The 21,768-nt window shown below is 42.0% G+C and overlaps 1 protein-coding gene across 1 annotated transcript in view; it reads right to left on the reverse strand.

Annotated features, from left to right (window-relative positions):
• MMP20 (matrix metallopeptidase 20) overlaps positions 1-21,768 on the reverse strand; it is a 59,212-nt gene that overhangs the window by 27,310 nt on the left and 10,134 nt on the right. Inside the window, exons 3-6 of the mRNA XM_007520728.2 lie at positions 14,808-14,956; positions 11,792-11,917; positions 10,899-11,060; positions 7,111-7,252 (exon numbers count right to left, since the gene is read on the reverse strand). Of these exons, the coding sequence (XP_007520790.1) occupies positions 7,111-7,252; positions 10,899-11,060; positions 11,792-11,917; positions 14,808-14,956 (579 nt within the window). The remainder of the gene's footprint in view (positions 1-7,110; positions 7,253-10,898; positions 11,061-11,791; positions 11,918-14,807; positions 14,957-21,768) is intronic.

A 21,768-nucleotide genomic window follows, 5' to 3' on the forward strand; every position in this document is an offset into this window, starting at 1 on the left:
CACACACATCACCAAATGTGCTGTCTCCTAGTAATGCTTACTGATTATAAAATCCCTCTTCTCACACAATTTTTCACTTCTTTATCTCCATTGGCTCCTTTTATCTCTTCCAACAAGCCCAGCTGTTACCCATCGTCAAAAAGATTCATTTGACATGGCTGTCTTTTCTAGCTATTATCTAAATTTACCTTCCTTTGCCATTAACACGAGTCTCAACTGGATGCTGGAGGGAATGACCCTTCCTCTCCTCCCCACCCTTTGCTCTCTCTACTATTCTTCCTGGCTGCTCAGCCCCTTTCTATACTCCTCAATCTGATGACATCACTATCCCACTATATTGCAATATATCTCATTACTGTTCACTTTAAGAGTAAATAAATAAACAAAAGCTAGTCTCCTTGATCTATTTGGGGCTCTACTACAAGGATTCTGTCTTTGATGTCAAGAGAACCAAGGATAAAAGTCCAGTTGGGAAGTTACTTTCATCTTGTGCACAAGTAGATGAGTAAATGTCTGTAAGACAGTACAACAAACAACACATTGTACAAGGTCATGAAGTATCATTGGGAAACATTCATATCAAATGCATCTCAGTCTGAAAGACTCTGTTTCCAGTAAGCTCTCTGAATATTCCTCAAACATAGCTGGGTTACCAGGTACAGACCAAGGGCAGCCAAAACTACTAGACATTTAATGTCTTAACCTCTGATATGGAACAGGGCTTTCAGGACCTACTGATGAGCAGAAGTCATTCCTATGCCGAGACTAAACCTATTATCTTTAGATTAAGTTATCACACCCTATGTTTTAAATCTCTTTAATCATTTACCCAACAGTTTGTTCTGATTCCCGTTCAAACCTCCCTCTTGGTGTCTGAAATTCCTGATGTTTTGTACATCTGGACACTGAACCTAGGCCTGAAGGGAGCACCTTTTTGCGGGCCTGCTCTCACTTCTATGATGGTGGGGGTCAGTAAAAGTCATCTCCAGCTTTTCACTTAAATACAGAGCTCTAGTCTCTCTGAGTCACCTTTTGCATATCCTGTGTCTCTGGCTCTGACAACAAGACAAAATGTCAACTATTAATATTAGAATTTACTTTTAAATCTGAACTCCATGTAGAAGGTTTCATAACCTGCAAAGTCTACAACTATGACTCAGCCAATGACAGGCTTCTACGAAAATCCACTTCACAGGAGTTGGGTGGTAGTGCAACGGGTTAAGCACACGTGGTGCAAAGCACAAGGGCCAGCGTAAGGATCCCGGTTTGAGCCCTCGTCTCCCCACCTGCAGGGGCGTCGCTTCACAAGCAGTGAAGCAAGTCTGCAGGTATCTTTCTCTCCCCCTTCTGTCTTCCCCTCTTCTCTCCATTACTCTCTGTCCTATCTAACAATGATGACATCAATAACAACAGCAATAATAACTACAACAATAAAGCAACAAGGGCAAAAACAGGGAAAATAAATATAAAAAAGAAAAAGAAAAAAAAAGGAAATCCACTTCAATTCAACACATCTAACACTGACTTTTTCTTCACATGGCCAACAAGTCTTGATTTTCCCATAACTGTGAATAAGGTACCTTCAACTCTTCCTTTTCCTTGTTGTCCTCATCAAGTTAGTTTCACTTCTTGCTGATGAACCCCTCAGAAAGTCTTTGGCATTAGTCCATTTTATCTCATTTCACTATTTTTAAATGCTTTAAATTCTTTATTTGATTAGACAGCAGTAAGTCAAGAGGGAAGGGTGATATGGAGAGACTAAGAAACAGAGAGACACCTGCAATACAACTTCAAGTCTTTGAAGCTTCCTCCTGCAGGTGGAGGCTGGGGCTTGAATGTAGGTCCTCATGCAGTGTGAAAAGTATGTTCTATCAGGTGCACCACTGCCTATCCCCTAATCCTTCTTTCCAATTCCTATTTGTGTAACTCTAAGAAAATGTTTATCTTGGGTGCTGGTAGGCCATGCATGTTACTATGTGTGAGGACCTGGGTTTGGAGACCCAATGCATGTGAAGCTTCATGAATGGTGGAGCAATGTCTTTCTTTTCTTCTCTGTCTCTTCCAATCTCTGCCTCTCGTTCTCCTAAATAAAAGGGGGGGGGTGAGCTGGGCAGTAGTGCACTGGGTTAAGGGCACGTAGTATGAAGCACAAGGACCAGCTCAAGGATCCTGGTTTGAGCCCCAGGTTCCCCACCTGCCGGGGGTCTGCTTTACAAGTGGTGAAGCAGGTCTGTAGGTGTCTTATCTTTTTCTCCCCCTCTGTCTCCCCTCTTCTCTCAAATTTTCTCTGTCCTATCCAACAACAGCAATAGCTACAGCAATAACAATGGAAAACAAGATGGCAGTCAGGAGCAGTGGATTCATAGTATAGGCATTGAGCCCCAGTAATAACCCTGGAGGCAAAAAAAAAAAAAAAAGAAAGGAAATAAAAAGTTTCCAGGAGTGGTGTAATCAAACATGTACCAAGTCCCAGAGACAGTCCTAGTGGCAATTAAAAAATGAAGAAAGCTGGGGGTGGGCAGTAGCGCAGCAGGTAAAGCACACATAATGCAAAGCACAAGGATCCCAGTTCAAGCCCCCAGCTTCCCACCAGCGGAAGGTGGGAGGGGGTGCTTTGCTAGCAGCAAGGCAGGTCTGCAGGTGTCTATTTTTCTCTTCTCCTCTCTGTCTTTCCCTCCTATCTCAATTTCTCTCTTTCCTATTCAACAACAGCAGCAGCAGTAACAACGAAAAAAAAAAAAAGATGAACTCCAAGAGCAGTGTTTTCACAGTGCAGGCATCAAGCTCTAGCAATAACCCTGGAGGCAAAGAGAAGAAGGGGAGGAGGAGGAGGGTCATATATATAACTTAAATTTTATTCTGGTTGTGGTTTTTTTCTTCTCAAACAAAACACTTGAATGTTCCAATGCACTTTACACACTGTGAAGAATGTGTAGCAATGTCAAGGTCACTTAAAAACCTGCCACATTCCATCCTGCTTTGGAAACAGACCATGTGGTTTTTCTGTCTACAGCTTGCAGTATCTCATCAGTAGATTATTGTTTGTGATGGGGACTTTTGGGCTGGTGAGTGGGAACAAGCACACAGGGCAGTTTCATAATGGCCTCCAGGTTGGCATTATGCTGTGGCTTGAAATAATTCTTTCTTTTTTATTATTATTTTTTTGTCTAGACTTAGCAAACACTTTGGGACTTCTAGTGACAGCCAGCCAAAAGGGGGGGGGAAGGGAGGGAGAGATAGAGTGAGTTGTGGGGATTCTCACTGAATGGCACTGTTGGAAGCAGTAGGGCAGAGCTGCTGAAAGCATGGGCCCTTGTATGCAGAAGTGTGGGTTTGGGTCCACGCCTCATTAGCTCTGTGCTCTTGAAAAAGTTACTTCTCTTTTTTTTGTATCTAATAAAAAACAATAATAATTAATACTTCACTGGGTTTGATAAAAAAGTGTTTGATAGTAAATACCAAAAAAACCAGAAGTTACTACTAATAACAGATTGTCAGTCTCTCTCTCTTTCCTCATCATTGGGTCTTTAGCACTCCAGGTCAACTTTCTCAGGTAGGAAGACAGAGACAGGGGACAAAGACATCATAGTACTTCCTTCAGTATGGTAGGGTCAGGCTTGAACCTGGGTCATGCCCATGACAAAGCACACTCACTATTCAATTGAGATATTTTGCCAGCCCTAGCGTTTCTTTAAAGAGGAGACGTTCAGGCACCCATGGTGAGTTGGTGGCAAAGGAGTGCTGCGAGGGGCCGGCTATAACTTCCTGCCTCCTCATTTTTCCCATTTCTTTAAAATCACCTTAGTGGTTTATCACACTGAAGTGGGAAAAGGTAAGATGATAACAATGCACATACTTGTAGTCAACCAACTTTCTTCCTCTAACCTCTCCCTGATCACTTCTTCTTTTTTTTTTTTTTTTTTCCCTCCAGGGTTATTGCTGGGCTCGGTGCCTGCACCATGAATCCACCGCTCCTGGAGGCCATTTTTCCCCCTTTTTGTTGCCCTAGTTGTTGCAGCCTCGTTGTGGTTATTATTGCCATTGTTGACGTTGCTTTGTTGTTGGATAGGACAGAGAGAAATGGAGAGAGGAGGGGAAGACAGAGAGAGAGGGGGAGAGAAAGATAGACACCTGCAGACCTGCTTCACCGCCCGTGAAGCAAAGCGACTCCACTGCAGGTGGGGAGCCGGGGGCTCGAACCGAGATCCTTACGCCGGTCCCGGTCCCTGCGCTTTGCGCCACGTGCGCTTAACCCACTGCGCCACTGCCCGACCCCCTGATCACTTATTTCTAAATGTCTCTTGTACCTATGCTTCTCTTTCTACTGTGTGATCACCCTCAGTATTTATGGTCAAGATTTTTGTCAAAATAAATGTCATCTTAAAAGAAAAAAAATATATATATATATTAGTGAGTGAGTGAGCGAGCAAGAGTCAGATCATTGCTCTGGCACATGACTGTCAGTGACTGAACTCAGAACTTACAGGATCAATGCTTTCTCCACTGTGCCACAGTATGTATCATCTTTAGGCAGCTGTTTGTAATTGCTGAATACTCACAGCTGATGTGCTATAACCTACACTGGAGCTTTATTACACTCAATACTTTTCTAACAGTTGTCTAGAGTGAAGCCAAATTATATTCTTAGTATTTCAAGGACAACCTATTTTTTTCTTTTTAATTTTTTTAATCTTTATTTACTTATTGGATAGAGACAGTCAGAAATCTAGAGAAAAGGGAATGACAGAGAAGGGAGAGAGACAGAGAGACACCTGCAACACTGCTTCACCACTCTTAAAAGATTTTCCCTTGCAGGTGGGGACCAGGGGCTCAAACCCAGGTCCTTGTGCATTGCAACATGTGCACCCAACCCAGTGCATCACCACCTGGCCCTCATTTTTCTTTCTTATTCCCAGTATGACATTAACAACAATCCCATCAATAATGATACCCTAAGGCCAAATACTAACAGCTGTCACCTTCTATAACTATCTCAAATTCCATTCAAGCCCTTGAGCTTAACCTTATAACACAAAAACTAAAATTTAATTCTCCTTGCATATGTACATTTTCTTTAAAATTTTTATTATCTTTATTTATTGGGTGGAAATAGTCAGAAATTGAGAGGGTGGGGAAGATAGAGAGGGACAGAGACAATCTGCAACACTGCTTCACCACTTGGAAAACTTTCCCCCTGCAGGTGAAGACTGGGGGCTTGAACGTGAACTGTAACATGTGCACTCAACCAGGTGTGCCATCGTACTAGCTCCCATATGTGCATTTTCTAATATCTCAAGTTCCCACCAGTGATTACTCACCACCTCTTTCCATCAATCTTTCAGCAAGCTCAAAACTAAGACCATTACTACTGGACTTACCCAGTAAGCTCAAACCATGTTCTATCTTCAAATAAAAAATCCTGCATTAATTTCAAAACAGGAAGGCTTAGTTAAATTATATTCTCTCTCTCCCTGTTGCTCCAATTTTAAGTTCACTCCTATTGAATTTCTGTATGTACTCTCCATAACAACAAAAAACTAGTAAAGATCAAGAATCGACCACTACAAGTCAGCTCTCATAGCCACATAAAGTAGCTAAGCCTATATAGTATCTTCACTAGAAAACACAGCATCTCTTATGCCACAAAATGCACATACCCAACTCTGTGCCATTATTGACAACACACATAGTCACTAACTCTCTTTGAATAAACCAGCCCCATAAAATAAAATAGCAATATTTGAAGCTCAGACCTCGGGGTTTTCTTTATCAATTATAGTTGTAGTACAACTAAATTCTCCCAATACTCTTTTTTTTCTTCTTCTTCTCTATACTATCTGCAAGCTAGTAAGCACTTGAGAAGTTAGGTCTGGCACTGAGGAGGTCTTTAATCTAAGGTTAATCCTGTGGTCCATGGCAAAGCTCCTACCAGGAAACTGACGTGCTAAGTCAGGGAGAGTGGTTGTGTCCCATCCAGGATGCACAGACAATGTCTACTTCACACAGGAGGAGCAGGGAGGTAGCTGACTTTCTACCATCATCTCAGGTTCTCTCTCAGGTGTCTGTGAAAGAAGAGTACAGGAAAAGTACTGACGTAGGAGCCACCTACATGTCTATATTTCTGTTTGATGAACCATTCAACCACCCATTCATCCATCCATCCACTTACTTGTCAATTTATGCATCTACTCAGCATTACCAAATATCTGTTAAACATCTACTATGTGCTGACACAAAACAGGTGTCAGATAAACCTGGACTGGTGGCATAAGTCAACCAGCTAATGAGACTGTCATTTTATGAAAGCTACTTTTTTCCTTGAGCTTCTTCACCTGTAAATTTCTACTTCTCAGTGAACAGATCTAGAAGAAATGTGGTGCTCTACTGAAAAACACAGAACAACACCAAAGGCATAGTAGTATTCCACATAGTCCCAAAGGGCCTCCAGCCACATAAGATCTTCACAGTGGCATCAGCAAGAACATGTCTGGATGTGGACCGACACCTGACATGAGTTGGTGGCCCGGGCTGTGCAGTGGCTCACCTGGTCAAGAGCGTATGTTACAATAACCAAGGGCTTGGGTTCAAGCTCCCAGGCCCCACCTGCAGGTGGGGGGAGGGGGAGCTCCATGAGCAGCAGAGCAGTGTTGCAAGTATTTTTCTTCCTTTCCTTCTCTATCTTTCACATCCCTCTCAATTTCTATTTTTCCTTCTTTTTTCTTGCCTTCAGGGTTATCGCTGGGGCTTGGTGCCCTCACCATGAATCCACTGCTCCCGGAGGCCATATTTTCCCATTTTGTTGGCCTTGTTGTTGTCATTATTGTTATTGTTGCCATTGATGTTGTTGTTGGATAGAACAGAGAGAAATTGAGAGGAGGGGAGACAGAGAGGAGGAGAGAAAGACAGACACCTGCAGACCTGCTTCACCACCTGTAAAGTGGCTCCCCTGCAGGTGGGAAACTGGGGGCTCAAACCGGGATCCTTACGCTAGTCCTTGTGCTTCACACCACGTGCGCTTAACCTGCTGCTCTACCATCCAGCCCCCTCAATTTCTCTTTCTACCCAATACAGAAAGAAAAAAAAAGATTTGGTGGCACGTTTGAAGCTTACCGGTCCCTGAAGAACAAGAGCTCCTTTCCAAGCATTGTCACTGCATCAAAGGACGAACTGGTGTCACAGAGGTCAGGTATGGATGGATTATGAGGGGGAGAGAACGGAATAGTGGGTTTTCCTGGGAATGTTTTCCGAGGTCCTAGGATTCAAAGTGATTGAGTCAAAATGGTGCTTAGGCTCTACAGTCAGACCACTCCTCTGGAGACCCCACTTTCACAGTCTGTGAGGCAATTAAGAATGTGGCCATCAGTGACAGACAGACTGGAGTCTGAATACACATACTAGTTACTGCATTTTGTTATACAGGCAACTGATTCAATCTCATAAGACCTAACACGAGAGGGAGCAATAATAGTATGCACCCTAAGTTTTTGTGAGAATTAAATTATGTTTGAAAATTACTTAGTAGTATGCATGAATTGTAGTAAATGTTAAAAATGGTAGCTATTCATTTGTGATTACACAGAGCTTCATTGGTAGCTAGAAGTGCTCCAAATTAGAAATGTTTTTATTTATATATTTTTAATTTTTAAATTTACTTTTAAAAATATTGGTTATATTTTTATTTTATCTGAAATTACAATAGATACAGAAAGAGCCGGGGAAAGAGCCAGGGAAAGAGAAAGAGACTTGTGAAGTCCTCTTGTGAAGCCTCTCCCCTGTGGGTGGGAACCAGTGGCTTGAACCTGGGTCTTTGCATATGATAACTTGTGTGCTTCACCAGTTATCCCATCACCCAGCCCCAGAAACGTTTTGAAAGAGTTTTGAGAATATAATGTACAGGATCATAGCAACAGTTAATAGTAATACTGTACTTAATGCTTGAGTTGCTCAGAAGGTAAGTCTTACATATTCTTATAACAAGAAAACAATTTGTAACCTTGTATGGTGTCAGGAGGTAACTGGACTTAGTGTGATGATTGCCTTGCATAGCATATCAATGTGCAATCATTATGCCATACAACTGAAACTAGTATGCTATATGTCACTAATTCTCAACCGGAAAAATGGCCACTGATTATTTCTAAGTTTTTGGTTGTCAAAAGACTACTGAACTTGTTAAAAACATATTTTCATACACTTGTGGGTGTCAATTCTGTACTGTACATAAATATTTCAATCAGTCCACAGAAGTACACTAAGGTACACTGAAGATGTTTCCTACTTGTATAGCTTCTGGGACTGGGAGGCAGCTCACTCAGTAAAGTGCACATTTTACCATGCTTGAGGCCCTGAGTTCAAGTTCCTGGTTGCCTCATGAGAAGATCATGCAAAGGAAAGCTTCACATGTCATGAAGTAATGATTTGGTGTTGCTCTTCTCTTTCTGCCTCTCGCCCTCTATTTAGATGAAAGGGGAAAAAAGAGTTTTCCAGGAGCAGTGGAATTGTGCAGACCTGAAGCCCCAGTAGAAATACTGGTGGCAAAACAAAAAACCCAACAAAACAAAACAAACAAAAAATCCAGCAGCTTCTGATGGATCCTTTTATAAAACAGAAACTTCAGTTTGGGAGAGTTATGGTCAGTTTCCTTCCTTCCTTCCTTGCCTCCAGGATTATCACTGGGGTTTGGTGCCAGCACTATGAATTCACTGTTCCTGGTGGCCATCTTTTTCTCCTCTTTTTTTCTTTCTATTTTTCACTTGACAGGACAGAGAGAAATTGAGAAGGGAATGGGAGATGGGATGAGAGAAAGATAAGATACCTGCTGACCTACTTCACTGCTTATAAAGTTTTCCCTCCACTGCAGGCGGGAAGTGGGGGTTCGAACCTGAATCCTTGCAAATGGTGATAGGTGCACTTAACTGGGTGTGCTACTGCCCAGACCCCTGGTGGGTTTTTATTTCTACTCTGTGCTCTGTGGACTCTGCTCCAGTGACAGAGAATGAGCTGGCTGGCTGAATGAATCTTGGGAGATGTCAGCTCCTGATCATTTTGCTATAGCCTGAGGTAAAGCTCACCCACCAGGAGTGAGAGATGGTGGGCACTGAATGGAGCACTGTCACAACAGGGTGAAGATCAGAGGTGAGTGAGGCTTAGGCTTGAAAGATCAGAAACTAGAAATGGGTCAGATCACATAACTGCTGCATTATTTCAACATTTACTACATGCCAAACACCCTACTGAAGGCTAGGTAGCAACGTAGTCAGAGTGGGCAGTGTAGATGCTCCCTGCAATATAAGCCATGCTTTTATATTCTGTTCATTTGTACAAAAATGGCCATATCAAGCTATCTGCACCAGCATCTGAGTAACCGTGACTGTCAGTGTGGGGACTCATTAGGACACAAAGAGCCCTATGCAGGCCTTGGGCTGGCTCTTTCTGGGTGGCCTGAGGGAACAGCTCCCCATCGGTTCTCTTCCCCTTAGCACATCAGTGCAAGTACGTGAAATGAAGACATTTCTATGTTATCTATGATTTAAAGTTAGGTCAGAATTGGCATCTAACCTCTTTCTGAGATCGTCAGAGCTGGCCGATCACTTCTGGGGTAACATTTTCTTTCAGTGTCAGGTGAGATCTGACTGCAGGTGTGTGTCCCCATTCCTAGACAACTGGTGGGCAGGTGTCAGACATTCAAGGTAGGGGAGCTTCATAACCCTAGACTCTTTTCTAAGATAAGTAGATGGGGAGAGGTTTTGATAAGAAGGAATAAGCAGACTTTGAGATGTAAAAGAAAGTTAGTTTCCTTGATTATTATTATTTTTTTTTTGCCTTTTATCCATTAAAGAAAGACTATCAAGGCTTACTGATAATCCCTTCTCATGCTATAATGGGATTGTTCTGTGAAAGGAAGGTTAGACACAGAGTCTTTCTTTCCCCTCCCTTCCTCCCTCTCCCTCCCTCCCTCCCTTCCTTTCTTTCCTTCCTTCCTTCCTTCCTTCCTTCCTTCCTTCCTTCCTTCCTTCCTTCCTTCTTTCCTTCCTTTCTTTCTTCTTTCTTTCTTTCATCTCTAGGGCTATCACTGGGGCTCCATGCCTGAACTATGAATCCACTGTTCCTGGAGGCCTTTTTTTTTCTGCCTTGTTACTGCTGTTGTTGTTATTGGGTAGGGCAGAGAGAAATTGATAGAGGAGGGAAGACAGAGACAGGAAGAGAAAGATGGACACCTTCAGATCTCTTTCACTGCTTGTCAAGTGACCCCTCTGCAGGTGGGGAGCCTGGTGCTCGAACCGGGATCCTTACGGCAGTCCTTGCACTTTGCATCATGTGCACTTAACCCACTGTGCTACTGCCTGGACCTGGACATTGAATTTCTAATAATCCTTTGAAAGAATGTTAACACTTCAGATAATTCGGGATATCTTGGGATACTTCAACATTCTCAGTTACTGAATGAAGAAGATACTGGATGTGAGGATGACATGAGGTTTTACAAGGACATGTTTTAGAAACCATCAAAAGGACTGAGTGCTGTAGTGAATCTCATCATCACTGCTGTCTTTAGAAAGAGAAGACTACTTTTCTGCAGTGGGCAAATGCCATCTAGATGAACTAAAGAGGCATAACCATCCTTTCCCAATGTCTAAACCCTGAAAACAAGTAAGTCCAGCTAAGTGATTGTATTTTCTATGGCTCTAAGAGAATAACATTCTGGAAGATGGAAAAGTCAACCACACAATTTAGAAAAGCAAGCAAAATTTATATTTGGTAATAGTTCTTCACAACGAAACATGATTGGAGCAGTCGTCTCTATCCTGTTTATATAATTCTGCAGGTATTTCCTGGCAAAACCTTTAAGTTGACGACAGAGTATCTTCTCACTTTCATGGAAAAGTGTAGAGACTTACCATACAGTGCCTGGATCCCTTTCACATCATCCTTGGGGAGGTGGAATCCATAGGGATGCTGATACTTATATGTTGGATACATCAGTGCAGATGGGTCTGTGGAATGGGCCAGGCCCAGTGCATGGCCAAATTCATGAGCAGCCACAGTGAATAAATTGAAACCTAGAAAATACACAGAGAAAAAAAAAAAGACAGCATCAACAGATGGTTTTATTTTCAGTACCTTCTGCTTTTATAGGAGGATTTATGCCCAAAATAAAGTCATCTCATTTTTATGACCTGATTATTCAAAGGCTGCTTACTTAACCTGGCACCCAGCTTTACTGATGGTAGGCTAGTTCTTTCCCCTTGGGCTAGGAGGTCCTTGTTACTGACACTCTGTAGACTAGCAATGGAAATTAGCAGATCAAAAAGCACAAGAATATATAGATTTAGGCTGTAGACACTATTCAGGTTCCCTGATACTACCGTCTACTCCTTTTTGATCACACATGTTTTTGTATGACCCATATGGTATTTTGGGACATTCACACCCGGTCCCATCGCACTTTGCAGGAAAGAACCAAATCCCTCAGGTCATTTCTGAATGTAGCTTATTTCTAAGCACAAGTAAGAAAACAAACACTATGTAGTTGAAGAAAAAAAGGACTCTATTTTGAGAAGGGCTTGCTGCTTCTTGAGTATATACTATGAGCTAGAGATACTCTATGACACAATTGAGGGTAGGTCTTTTCCCTTACGTGGATCCCTTTTGGATTTTTGGCTTACTTGTTTTTCCTAGCCAGCCTCCCTAGTTAAAGGGTGGCCTGGGACGTTGAACCTCATGGTTTCATGATGGAGGCCCAGAAGAAGGTACAATATTTTCCAGGTTATGATGAATTGTGCATATATACCATTCATTCCCATAGTCCACTTCTCAGCATTGTCGAAATGAGTATCTCCTCCCAGGCCTTCTCCAGGTGCAAATGCATGGGCTAGTGTCCCTCGAGGCCCATCGAATGGGTAGGAGTCCCCATGATCTACACAGTGGGGAGAAATACCAATAGGATTTAGTCATGCTAGTGACTGAGAGGTATATAGCAGCACAGGAAATGGACAAGTTTTGGAATAGCACTGACACTTCTCTTATACATTTACTCCTTAATGGTCTTTTTTGTAATAAGAATTTCACATGACTGTGAGTAGTCAAGGGGTGGGGGAGAGTGGTGATGCACGTGGTTAGGTGTACACAGTACTATGCACAAGGATCCGGGTTCAAGACCTCATTCCCCATCTGCAGTGGGGATGCTTTATGAGTGATGAAGCAGCTATGCATGTGTCTGTCTTTCTTTTTTTATTTATTTTTTATTTCTTTATTGGGGAATTAATGTTTTACATTCAACAGTCAATACAATAGTTTGCACATGCATAACATTCCCCAGTTTCCCATTTAACAATACAACCCCCACTAGGTCCTCTATCATCCTTCATAGACCTGTATTCTCCCCACCCACCCACCACTGACCACTGAGTCTTATACTTTGGTGCGATATGCCAAATCCATTTCAGGTTCTACTTGTGTTTTCTTTTCTGATCTTGTTTTTCAACATCTGCCTGAGAGTGAGATCATCCCATAGTCATCCTTCTGTTTCTGACTTATTTCACTTAACATGATTTTTTCAAGGTCCATCCAAGATCGGCTGAAAATGGTGAAGTCACCATTTTTTACAGCTGAGTAGTATTCCATTGTGTATATAGACCACAGCTTGGTCAGCCACTCATCTGTTGTTGGACACCTGGGTTGCTTCCAGGTTTTGGCTATTACAGATTGTGCTGCCAAGAATATATGTGTACAGAGATCTGTTTGGATGGGTGTGTTGGGTTCCTTAGGATATATCCCCAGGAGAGGAATTGCAGGGTCATAGGGTAGGTCCATTTCTAGCCTTCTGAGAGTTCTCCAGACTGTTCTCCGCAGAGGTTGGACCAATTGACATTCCCACCAGCAGTGCAGGAGGGTTCCTTTGACCCCACACCCTCTCCAGCATTTGCTGCTGTTACCTTTTCTGATGTATGACATTCTCACAGGAGTGAAGTGATATCTCATTGTTGTCTTTATTTGCATTTCTCTGACAATATATAGGAGTAAATCTAACCAAGGAAGTGAAAGACTTTTATACTGAAAATTATGAGTCACTACTCAAAGAAATTGAAAAAGACACAAAGAAGTGGAAAGATATTCCATGTTCATGGGTTGTCTGTCTTTCTTTCTCTATCTCCTCCTCCTGTCGATTTCTCTGTCCTATAAAAGGAAATTGGAAAAAAAAAATGGGCACCAAGTCAGTGGATTCACAGTGCAGCACTGAGCCCCAGTGATAACTTTGGAGGAACAAAAAAAAAAGATGATGAAGAGGAGGAGGAAGAGGAGGAAAAGAAAGAGGAGGAGGAGGAGAAGAAAAGAAAGGAGGAGGGGCTGGGTGATGGTAAACTTGCTTGAGCGCATGATACAATGCACAAGGTCCCAGGTTCGAGCCCCTTGTCCCCACCTGCACGGGGAAAACTGCGAGTGGTAAAGCAAAGCTGCAGGTCTCTCTCTCCTTCTCTACCACCCACTTCCCTCTCAATTTCTGGCTGTTTCTAATAAATAAACGAAGGTAATAAAAAATTAAAAAGAAAGGGAGGAAGGAAAGAAGGGAGGGTCAAATGGATACTTTATATTTCAAAGACAGTATTGAGTATTTTTTAAACTGGGGGCCCAGCCGTGGCTCACCCGGTGTAGCACAATACTGCCATGCATGAGGGCCTGGCTGAGCCCCAGGCCACCCTATGGGAGCGCCTTAGGGGAGAAGCATCACAAGCAGCGAAGCAGTGTCTCTCCTGCTCTCCCTTCTGTTTCTTCCTCTTGACCTCTATTTACAGAAAGAAAAGAAAAAATGACTACAGAGAGTGGAGAAACCATACAGGCACTGAACCCCGGTCATAATCCGGGTGGCAAAATGTAATAAAATAAAATACACTATTTTGCCATTGCAAACATACTGCAACATCTACTAACTGAAATACTATGGACTGTGTCCATACCTCAAATTACAAAACGAGAAAGAGCAGATAAGTCATTGGAGAGGGACTTGACTCACTGATTGGAAAGTAAACCTATTAGCAGAATGTGATTTTTCACACATTATTTTAGCTAAGACAGTAATAGTAAATTGAATAAGCCTTGTTTTGTTCTATTGTGCAGAATAACACATTTAAAGAAGTATAAAGAATTTCTCTATATCTTTGATATATTCCCATGAAAGTTAAAGGTATTTGTAAGATCTAACTTTTAAAGTTTCATTTTACTGTCACTAGCTAACTAGAAGTTCACTACCAATTTAATCAAAAAGGAGTATATGAGGGATATATTATTTTTTTTTAAAGATTAAAAAAAGGAAGTCTCTATGTGTGGGAAAGACAGCAATGTCATTCTCCTAGCCACCTCTGTAAGAGGGAAAGCATGCTGCCAGAGATTCTGTGAGATATGTTCAGGGAGGCTTCTAGGGGGAAGCTAAGATGGTGCTAATAAGGGAGGGGTGTGCAGTGAGGATCAGCACATGAGGATCACAGCCAGGTCAGGTGGCCTCTCCGTCAATGGGAAAAGTGAATTCTGACAAATGTTGTCCCCAGATGGGGCACCACCATAGTCAGATGAGTTACACTTTCATTCTAAAGTTGAGTCTAGTGATTACAAGAAATAATGAGAAATCCCCTGGTCCTATTTTCTGGCCAGAAGAACATATGTCCTGGCCACAGTCTTAGTTGATCTCTGTCTGCCCCAACACTGAGGAAAGGAAGACATTACTGATAATTTGGATTAAGTATTACAGAAGGAAACCAATAGAACATTTCTCTTATAGGTTGATAGATAAGATTCAGGAAATACCACAGTACCTCCAGTTTCAAAAGATATCATGATATCTGCTTCTCCTGAGTTTATTTTGACAAAGTTCAGAGGGACAGCACTGCTCCAAGCCTGCAAGGCCATCTCTACTGCTTTGTCCACTTCAGCAGATGTCATGGAAGATGTGTACTTGGATATTCTGTGAAGGTAGAAGGAACAGGGCTTTCTTTCAAAGTGAAGAATTCAAGAAGTATTTTAAAATGACATTAAAATATAAATACTGAACATAAACCTACAGTTTGGACTTTTTTCCTCCTAGATAAGGATTTCCATCTCGCTGTCCTATTTGCTTAAATGACTAGAACATGTTGGACAATATGGAAAATGAAGGAAAGAGATAAAAGAGTTGAAATGGTGTGCTTTTTGTTGTTACTATATTAGCAACCACTTTCAAACACAATGAATGTACTTTATTTATAAAGAGCAAGGAATTCATTTTTTCTAAAATGGTTTTTTATCAAGAAGGGACTACACTTCCTAAACCAAAAAGACACTGAAAATTTCCAATTGCAAAAACTGTTTTGAAGTTTTCTAAATTTTTACTCACAGGCCATCAGGATTTCCCCAGGGGTTATTTGGGAATTTATTTTTTCTCCTTTTTAAATACCATAGTTCTTAAAGAGGAAGTGCTGACAACAAGGGTGCTTACTCAGACTAAAAAGGTTTGAACTTTTCATCAGTCACTGACATGTGAAGGCAGAAAAGTAGAGAGCTTTTTAGACAAACAGCGGGAGTGACAGCCAGTGGAACTCTAGAATGACTGAGCACTTCTGGAGCTCAGGGGTGGGGGTGAGGTGTTCCTGGTGGATTGTGAAGGAAGGGCAGGGGAGAAACTTCTGCCTGAGTCTGTGGGCTAGGATGGAATGATGGACGCAGAGTAAGGAGCCAGGTCTCCGAGACTCAACTCTGAAAGCAGAGTCCAAGCATGCTTTCTCTTTTTCTCTAGCTCCTCCCTCAGCTACCACTCTGCACAGTAGGTCCTTAACAAATGCTTGACATATGAATCAATAAGTGATGGAAGCTCACAGGTTTTCTGTTGTTTTGTTTTTAAATATTATTTATTTATTTTTACCAGAGCAGTGCTCAACTCTGGCTTGTGGTTGTACTGGGGACTGAACTTGGGACCTCTACTGCCTCAGGCATAAATGTATTTTTGCACAGCCATTATGCTATCTTGTCATCCCAGAAGGTAACAGTTTTTAGGGCTTACCTAATGGTTCTCAAATTTTAGGATCATATAACCCAAGGACCATAAAATCACACGCAGGTATGATTCAGAAATCTGTGTTTTAGCAAGTATTCTGGATTATTCTGATGCATGTGGTGCAATGCCACCCAAAAACCAATAGCAGTCATCCCGGGCCTAAGGAAAGGACGACATCCCTCAGAGCAGGTGGTAACAGTGAGACCTGAGCAACACAGAAGAGTAAACAGGAACTCTCACTCTAGGGGCTGAGGGCAAAAGGACAAGAGCTACTGTGTCAAAGGGGAAGCCAGAAGAGCACTTAAGTTTTTTTTTGTAAACAAGATTAGCATTTCTTACCTGCTCTTTTAAAAAATATTTCATTTATTTATTTATTGGAGACAGACAGAAATTGAGATGGGAAGGGAAAACAGAGGGAGAAAGAGAGACACCTGCAGCACTGCTTCACCCCTCATGAAGCTTCTCCCCTGCAGGTGGGGACTGGGGGCTTGAACTCAGGTCCTTGCACATGGTAATATGTGCACATGGTAATATGTGCCCTACCACCTAGCTCTCAGTAGAGCTCTTAAAACAATTTAGTGCTTTCAAAATATGCCATGCCTGCCACAAGTGAATCTGTATTTTATTACACTTCTGCATAGTTAGTAATTTCAAATGCCCTCACATTATAGCTATGTAGCCATACTTTATTTTTATTTTTTAAAAAATTATTATTGGATAGAGACAGAGAGACATTGAGAGAGAGAGGGGAGATATAGAGGGGGAAAGACAGAGGCACCAGCAGCTCTGCTTCACCACTTGTGAAAATTTCCCTCTGCAGGTGGGGATCAGGGGCTTGAACCTGGTCCTTGTGCACTGTAATGTGGGTGATTAAGCAGGTGCAGTCACCACCTGGCCCCCTGCAGCCATACTTTAAAATCACTGTGTGTGTTGAGCTGGAGAAGCATAGGCAGAGAAAAAATGAAAGAGAAGAAAACAAATAAAGGTCCTAACCCAGGGCCTAGAGGTGACGTAGATATAGGACAGTAGTTATTACAGTAGGTAATTGGTAGCTAATATAACTGCCATAGTGACATTTCATAAAGGACATGAAAACACTAATTCGAAGGAACATGCACACCTCTCTGCTCATTGCTGCATGGTTCACAATAGCCAGAGTGGAAGCAGCCTAAATGCCCATCGACCAATGGACAGATAAAGAAGTCACTGGATAGGGTTGGGGAGACAGCACAAAGATTATGCAAAAGACTCTCATGCCTGAGGCTCTGAAGTCCCATGTTCAATCCCCAGCACCACCGTAAGTCAAAACTGAGCAGTGCTCTGGTCTTTCTCTCTGTATTTCTAATTAAAATAAATAAAAATATTAAAAAAACAAAATTATGGGATACATACTCACAGAATACTACTCTACAGTCAGAAAAGATAATATTGTATCCTTTAGAACAAAACAGATGGATATGGAGGTGGTTATGCTTAGCAAAATAAGTAAAGATGTGAACAACAACTACTTGACAGTTTCACTCATATGTGGAACCTAAATCTAGATAGTTGAAATGCATGGACTTGCAAAACAAAACAACACAACAACCCAAAAATAAACAAGTTATCTCTTAAGACTTTGTAAGGACTATGATGGTTACTGTTGGGATGGTAGAGCCACAGAACTATGGTGGTGAATGTGGTGTGGAACTGTACCTTATAATGTTATCTTGTAAACCACTATTAATCACAAATTTTAAAAATGGCATAAGGAAACAAACAAACAAAATTTCCAAAAGATAATTTATATTCTCTAAGCACATAATTATGTTCTTTGAATATTTTTTTTTTTTGCCTCCAGGATTATTGCTGGTACTCAGTGCTGGCACTATGAATCCAATGCTGGTGGCCATTTTTTCCTCCCCCCCATTTTATTAGATAGGACAGAGAAAATTGAGAGGGGAGAAGGAAATAGAGAGGTAGAGAAAAAGACATCTGTAGCTCTGCTTCACTGCTCATGAAGCAACCCTGCTGGAGGTGGAGAGTGGGGGTTTCAACCCGGGTCCTTGCACATAGTACATATAGTATGTGTGCTTAACTGGTTGTGCTTTGAGCATTCTAAGTTCTATTCTTTGCATGTTCTATGAATGAAGTATATTCTTTGAAGATTCTAAGTTCTATTCTTTGGATGTTATATTCCTGGAATGCTCTAAGCATGTTTTACTGTTTAATGTGGCATGCATTTACTCTTTAATCCTCACAGAACCCTTAAAAGGTAATAATATTTATCTACATTTTATTAGTAGAATTTAAGCCCAATTCCATGACCCTTAGAAGTATGCACATAAGCACTATACTGTATTTTGTTTATCTTTATCCTTTGGATTAGGTTAGAAGAAGCTGTACTGAGATCCAGTCACTCCTAGTATAGAAAGAGCACACATACAGCATCATGCCATACACACCCCATATCAGTAGGCATTTTTTTTGGGGGGGGTTGTTTTGGGGGCTGTCCAGAGAAAATTCCACAGGATTTTATACTTTTTTTTTCCCTCTCCAGGTTTATTGCTGGGGCTTGACGCCTGCACTATGAACCCACTATTCCTGGAGGCCATTTTTTCCATTTTGTTGTTGTGGTTGGATAAGACAGAGAAAAACTGAGAGAGAAAGGGAAGACAGAGAGCATGGGGAGGTGTGTGGGGGAGAAAGATAGATGCCTGTGAAGTGACCCCCTTGCAGGTGGGGAACTGTGGACTCCAACCAGGACCCTTATGCAGGTCCTTGCACTTTGTGCCTTGTGCTCTGAACCCAGTGTGCCACCGCCTGGCAGGACATTATACTTCTTTCTACAGGTTTCAAATTAGCTCCATCTATTATACTTGTTTTTGTTTTTGCTGTGGGCAGTACAGCATAATACAGTTTGGGAAAATTATGAAAAAGAATCCTTGTGAATGTAAGTTTTTCTTTACTACTTCAGTTATCTCAGAATCATTTGTGTGTAACTTCTTATGGGATATTTATTCTTCAAATGTTTTTTTCTTTCTTTTTTTATTTAAGTTTTTTTTTTTTATTTGCTTCCAGGGTTATTGCTGAGGCTCGGTGCCTGCACTACAAATCCACTGCTCCTGGAGGCTATTTTTTTTCCCTTCTGTTGCCCTGGAGGCTATTTTTTCCCCCTTCTGTTGCCCTTGTTATTGTTATTGTTGTCATTGTTGGATAGGACAGAGAGAGAAGGGGAAGACAGAGAGGGAGAAAAAGAGACACCCGCAGACCTGCTTCTCGCTTGTGAAGTGACACCCCCGCCTCCGCAAGTGGGGAGCCGGGGGCTTGAGCCAGGACCCTTACTCTGGTCCTTGTGCTTTGCGCCATGTGCACTTAACCCACTGTGTTACTGGCTGGTCCCCTTCTTTCTTTCTTTTTAAAAATAATTTGTATGTTTAAGAGATAATTGTGTGCAGCATGCCACCTAGTGGACTCATTGACTTACAGCAACTAACAAGTGCACTGGGGCAAACACCTGGCTGAATGCACTTCTTGAGCAAGAACCTGGCCTGGGTTCAAGTCCCAGTCCCCACTTCATAGGTGCTGAAGTAGTGCTGCAGGTGCCTCTTTTTCTCCCTCCATCTCTTTTCCTCCTTCATCCCCCTCAATTTCTGTCTCTATCAAAAAGAAAGAGAGAAAAAAAATGAAAAGGGCTACTGGAAGTGGTACATTTGTCATGCAGACCTTGAGCCCCAGTCTTCTAACCCTGGTGGCAAAAAAAAAAAGTAAAACAGAATAAAACTCAAGTAAGTGAGTACTAGAGGGCTAGGCGGTATGTCACTATGACACATAGACTTTGCACATGGGCATCAACAAGATACTGACAAGAGTTCTGGTAAAGCCAAAGTGCAGTACAAGAAGTGTCAGTCTCCTTGGCCTTGGACCCTCCTTTGATTGCAGGCAACTAACTGGTGTGTTGGTAGTGTTAACTGGTTCTTGCTCTAAAATATCTTAGTTGTAGGGATATTGATTTCTATATTATAAACACTTTTGCTATGGCTAATTTTAAGCTACCCATTTGTGACCAAAACTGGGAAAAGATTGTATCATTATCACTATACAGATGAAATATAAGATTGTCTAAACATAGACAATTGTAAAATGCAGTGTAATGATTTGTAAACAATGTAATAGATAACAGTAATATATACACAAATGTATTTCATTGTAAAGTACATCACTGGAGGCCAGGCGTTAACACTGGGTTAAGCGCACATAGTACAGTGACCTGTGCAAAGGTCCCAGTTCAAGCCCCCAGCTACCCACCTGTGGGGAGGGGTCACTTCACAAATCGTGAAGCAGATCTGCAAGTGTCTATCTTGATCTCTCCCTATCTTCCTCTCCTTTGTCAATTTTTCTCTGTCCTACTCCTCCACCCCCTGCCTCCCCCCAAAAACGGCTGCTAGGAGCAGTTGGATTCATAGTGCAGGCATTGAGCCCCAGCTATAAACCCAGAGGCAAAAGTACATAAATAAATAAAGAAACAAAAGTCCATAATTTACCTTTAAAGAATTTCTGTGTTTGGTGACTACCTTACACAATTCTCCAGCAGTTAACAGCCGGCTGCAAAATTTCAGAAAAAAAAATTGGGAAGGAGGCTCCTGAGGGCTAACAGCAACAGCGCCAGCCTACCAGTGCTTGGCCTGCTTTAACAATTGAGCCCTTTCTATCCTGAAATGTCTACCAGATGTATTCAAAGACAAAAATCTAATCCTGAAACTATCTGCTTTTTCACCATCCTGGGAAGAATGCCCCGAGTCCTCAGGCATGCCTTATGCCTCCCTCCCACCATTCCATTTTCTGACCTTTTGTTCCCACCAGGCCACTTCATCCCCCAGTCTTTTCTCTTGGCCTGATTTCCTATCTGGAAAACCCCAATAATTGGAGGCCAGGGGCAAAAATGCAAATGGAAGCTGCCCTTTGTTTCCAAATTCTTCTGTCAGGCCCACACATTCAGACACTGAACGGCCATTTCAGTGAAGCAGCATGGCAAGGGGCCTGGGCCGGCTCCAGAGGCAGAAATTCTGCCTGCTCACCCAGAGCCTTATACAGGGTGGCTTGAGGCAGGTTTAGGATAGCTGTGTCCCCTTGGACTACACAGAACACTTGTTTCACAGTAAGACGCCAGCAGATGAGCAGATTGGGGTGGGGGCGAGCCGTGAAGAGGAGAGGGAAGTGGGGCAGGGGAGCATGGGACATAGGCCCATTTTTGTCCACTTTGCCTTTATTTGGGCTAGATGTCACCGCCCAATTCCTGGGCAACTTGGTAGCTCCAAGTACTCCCACTAGGCTCTACTTCACATGCTTTTCACACAGAGGTGTGACTATTTGGTGTTTTTGTTTTTTCTTTAAGTTTTATTTATCTTAATAAGCGGTTCAGAAACAAAGGCCAGAGCATTGCTGTTTTGGTTTATGGTTTATGGGGATTAAGCCTGGGACCTTGGATGCTCAGGCATGAAAAGAGTCTTTGCATAACCATTATGTTGTCTCCATAGCCCTAGTCTTTTGTTTGTTTTTTTTTAACCAGTGATTTTTGCAATGATTCTTTATAGATTTATAAGGTCTCACCACACCTAGTATCAAAGTTCTGTGCACCATCTCCCTCTGATAACCACCAGAGTTTCCACTAAGTCCAAGAAATAGTTTGATTACACACTGTGAGCTCCCCAAGGTCAGGGAAGATGATGTATTCACCATTATTATATCCAAAATGAAATCCCTGTAGT

The sequence above is a fragment of the Erinaceus europaeus genome, chromosome 20 (genome assembly GCF_950295315.1).
Source record: "Erinaceus europaeus chromosome 20, mEriEur2.1, whole genome shotgun sequence".
Lineage (NCBI taxonomy): Eukaryota > Metazoa > Chordata > Mammalia > Eulipotyphla > Erinaceidae > Erinaceus > Erinaceus europaeus.